At 46.8% G+C, this 3807-nt stretch overlaps 1 protein-coding gene across 1 annotated transcript in view; it reads left to right on the top strand.

Annotated features, from left to right (window-relative positions):
- Nucleotides 1-3807, top strand: part of PPP4R1 (protein phosphatase 4 regulatory subunit 1) — an 85258-nt gene that overhangs the window by 1415 nt on the left and 80036 nt on the right. The window contains 1 exon segment of the mRNA XM_025215965.1: nucleotides 4-59. Coding sequence (XP_025071750.1) covers nucleotides 4-59 — 56 coding nt within the window.

Here is a 3807-nt window from a genome sequence, read left to right as displayed (position 1 = left end):
CAGGGGCAGGGCTCGACCGTGGCGAAGCAGCGGGTACGGGTGTCGCTCTCCAGGTTGTGGTATGTGTCTGTGTCCTGCATTGCTCCCTGCCTGTCTTAAGCTGCTCCGTGTGTCCGTGGCTTAAACTGCTCCCCGTCTCTGTGTATATCTGTGTGTACATCCGAAGCTGCCCCTCTGTCCCCATGCCTCCCCTTGTGTGAGGTGTGTCCCTTACGCCCCTCCCCATGTGTGCACGTACCCTACACCCCCTCAGTGTTTGTGTGTGCACGTGTCCCCTACGTCTCCGTGTGTGCGTGTGCATGTGTGTCCCCTATGCCCCTTCCTGTATGTGTGCATGGGTGTGCGTCTCCTCTGTATGCGTGCACGTGTCCCCTATGCCCCTCTCTGCATGTGTACACGTGTCCCCTACACCTATGTGCGCGCGCGTGTGCGCACGTGTCCCCCACACCCCTCCCTGTATGTGTGCATGGGCGTGTGTCCCCCATGCCCCTCCCCGTTTGTGTGGGTGCTTTTGTGTGGGTGTGGCTGCCCCCCCCCCCTTCTTGCCCCGCAGGAGCCAGGGTGTTTGGGATTCACCAGCTGGGCATGTGGGTTGTGCTGGTTGCATGAGGCTCCTTGGGCTCTTGAACTCTGAGGAAGCTGGAGTCTGTTTCCCGTGCACTTGCTCAGGATAACTGTGTTATTCAGTTCTCCGTAATAGCCTGACGCCAGCATGAGGACGTGGTGAGATTAGGATGAGGCTAAGACTTGCAGAGGACTGACCCCATTCAGAAACTGAGGACCTTTGTGTAAAGGATCTAGGGAGCAAGCAAGGAGAAACCCTAGGAAAGCCTGTTGTGTCTGTGACCTCATCCAAGATGTGTTCTTTTTACTCCCTGAAGGGTTTTTTTCCCCCTTTAAATTGCTTTCTTCTTTGTTAATGAAAATGCTTACAGTGAGGGAGAATGAATCTGGCGTTGTGGCAGTATAGTAGAAAGATGGATGTAGAATTCTGTATTAGCAACAGAAAGGGTGTTCGTTTTAGGTAAAGAAACTCTGTGCAGTGACGGGTAGTTTGTGGTATTAGATGTGACAGAAAGTACCTCATCGTATAAATAAGTATTCTGAAATTCTAGCTATAGAGGAGAGTTGGAAACAGAACAAAGGTGATATCAAATGCTAACTATAAGGTAGGGATGAAGAAACATGGCTCTTTTATGTGGCTTCTGTTTTAGATGTCAGTCCTGCACTCTGCTGAGGCATGCCTGTGCTCCTATCTGGAGACTGATAGTCAGTGTCTGTTTGCAGCCTATGTGCCGCCATAAAATTCTTTATGGAGGTACGAGAGCTGAGTGAACAGACATTATAGCCCTTTGTTGGGCCAAAAGTGCTTAAATTTTGTGGCACCACCAAGGGTACTAGCAATTTGTGCTGCCTTTTTGTGTGACATCTGTTTACTTATGGCAGGAGACTGTGGGCTGGCAGAATAACCTCTGGTGCATGTCTGCAAGTGTGAAGGGCTTCTCCTACCTGCACATTATAGTGGGGGTATTATGCCCCTAGCTCTGCAGATGTGGAGAGGGGAATTTCTAGGAGTTCTGCCCTCTTCTTGCACATGGCCCTGGTGCCTGGTACCTTTTTTTGTTGGTGCCCCTGGGTTGGGGTGCTCCCTGCAACCAGAAGAGGGAACACCAGGGAAATTCTCCCCCCCCATGCTTTGCAGACACAATCTGGGGGAATCCCCTCCTGAAGGGCTCCCCTGCATCCCAACATGGGGGTGCATTTACAAGTTGGGGCTTCCCCCCTTGTAAATGCATAGCCGAACTCAGTGCTCGTTTCCTCCAGGATTGGGTCCTTGAAGCCCTGGGAGTGGCAGGATATGGACTGTGGAGAGCAACAGGTCTGACAGTGTCTGTTAGATGTCTCTTAAGTGGATTAGCTGTGCTGCGATACGTCATAGCACAGCTGATTGTGCTCCAAAGAGGATGTCTGTTTCCAGCCATTGACAGGTAGAAGGGGTGTCTCCCTGTGAGCAGATTGGAGGATTGTGGCTTTAGTTTGGTTTAAAATAGTCTTTAAGGAATCTAAAACTAATAGCAGTTCATCTGTTAAATTGGTCAAAATTCAAGTGAAAACAAACACTTTTAAGCAGCATTCCCCCACTTCAGTGATAGTGATCCAGTGTTTCAGCCTTGTATCCTGTCTTCAGATTTTTCATGGTGGACTAGCATGAGAGAGAGTTATCTCTTGTAAGGTTTCTTAACTATCTTTTCATTCAGTTTGACCAGATTTCAGATTTATAGCATATCTTTAATTTGTGTAACAGCTCTATATGAATGGGCAAAGATATCTCTTAGTCTTCCTTGTAACATTTTCCTTGAACATAAAAGACAGAACATAAATGAAGGAGGTTACTGATAGTACATATATATGTTATAGCCGCCCTACACACACACACAGTCTGATTCTTTGTTCTTAGCCTCCCAAAAATAGATGGAACATTATGATTTTTACCATAATTTTTTCCTTTCCAAAGTCGTCTACATACTTGGTTGTAGGTTGTGAAGATTAGATGAATGCTGCCCTAGGCTAGAATTATGAAAGAAGCAGGCAAAGGACTTTAAAGGACCTCACCGGAAGAGAGTGAAGCTTTTTATAAATGAAATAAAAATGAACAATTCAACACACACAATTATTTTCTAGAAAAGGTAAGGAACTGGATAAAAAGCAGACTAAAACTTAATGCAGGGAACAGTTCTGTATTGTTGAGGAATTAGATTAGATGACCTTAAAGCTCTTATTTTTCAACTGCGTTTCCAGCAGCAGGCTTGGGAATGGGCTCTGGGAAGTTTTAAAAAAATGTTAGGATGTATTGGCACATTCTTGGGTATAAAGCCTTTTGAATATACTCATACATGTAATTCTGTCAAATATGGTCTTGCAGTTAGCCTGAATTTTTGCAAGGGCAGACAATGCAACTGTGTATGTATTATTCCTTGTAGTGCAGGCATAATTTTAGGAACTTTGGTATAATTGGATGTACTTGTATTATATCTGTCTAAAAAATATATATTTGAAATAAGATCAGTTGACTGTGTATCTTGGAAACAATAACCCAGAGTTTGAATAATCCTTTGACATTAGACTAATTACAGAAAAACAACCAAATTTCAAGCCTTGCCTACAATGCTGACAAATATGTTCTCAGTGAAAAGGAAGAAGTTGTGAAATGTAGCTGAGAACTGGCTTCACTTTCTAAAGTACTTTATTTTTTTTAAAGGGGAAGATGACTGCCTAAATGTCATGCAATATTCAGTAGATAGTGTTTTAATCCAAATGATCTACTAGGGCAGGGGCGTCCAACCTTTTTGAATGTGGGGCTGGATCATGAACTTTTTATCATCCGTGGGCCAGTGAGCTACATTCAAAGACCTCACAGGAAGCGGTATCACATCAGGAAGAGATGTCACGTGACCTTTGACACCAATGAAGTTGCAGGGGTTGACATGGCATGCATGCCCGGGTTGACATGGTGCTATAGGAGCCGCTTGGTTACAACTGGGTTGACCTGGTGCTGGAGAAGCCTCAGCCCGGGGTTACCCTGGGGCCCCCCCAGCCTGCCGGTGCCGTGCCCAGGTTGACATGGTGCTACAGGACCCACCTGAGCACCGGCCAGGACCACCAGGTCAGCACCGGCTAGGAAAAGCAGCATGCAGCTGAAGCTGGCTTCCCTTGTGCTGCTGGGGACGGGAGGAGGCCAGCCAGGTCTGCACTGGCCCGCAGAAACGGCGGCGGAGCCATGTGCTGTTCGGGACTGACCGGCGCAGG

Source organism: Alligator sinensis, unplaced genomic scaffold (genome assembly GCF_000455745.1).
Source record: "Alligator sinensis unplaced genomic scaffold, ASM45574v1 scaffold1201_1, whole genome shotgun sequence".
In the NCBI taxonomy this organism is placed as follows: domain Eukaryota; kingdom Metazoa; phylum Chordata; order Crocodylia; family Alligatoridae; genus Alligator; species Alligator sinensis.
Note: the sequence above shows the minus strand (reverse complement) of the source record. Positions and strands in the feature narration are given on the sequence as shown.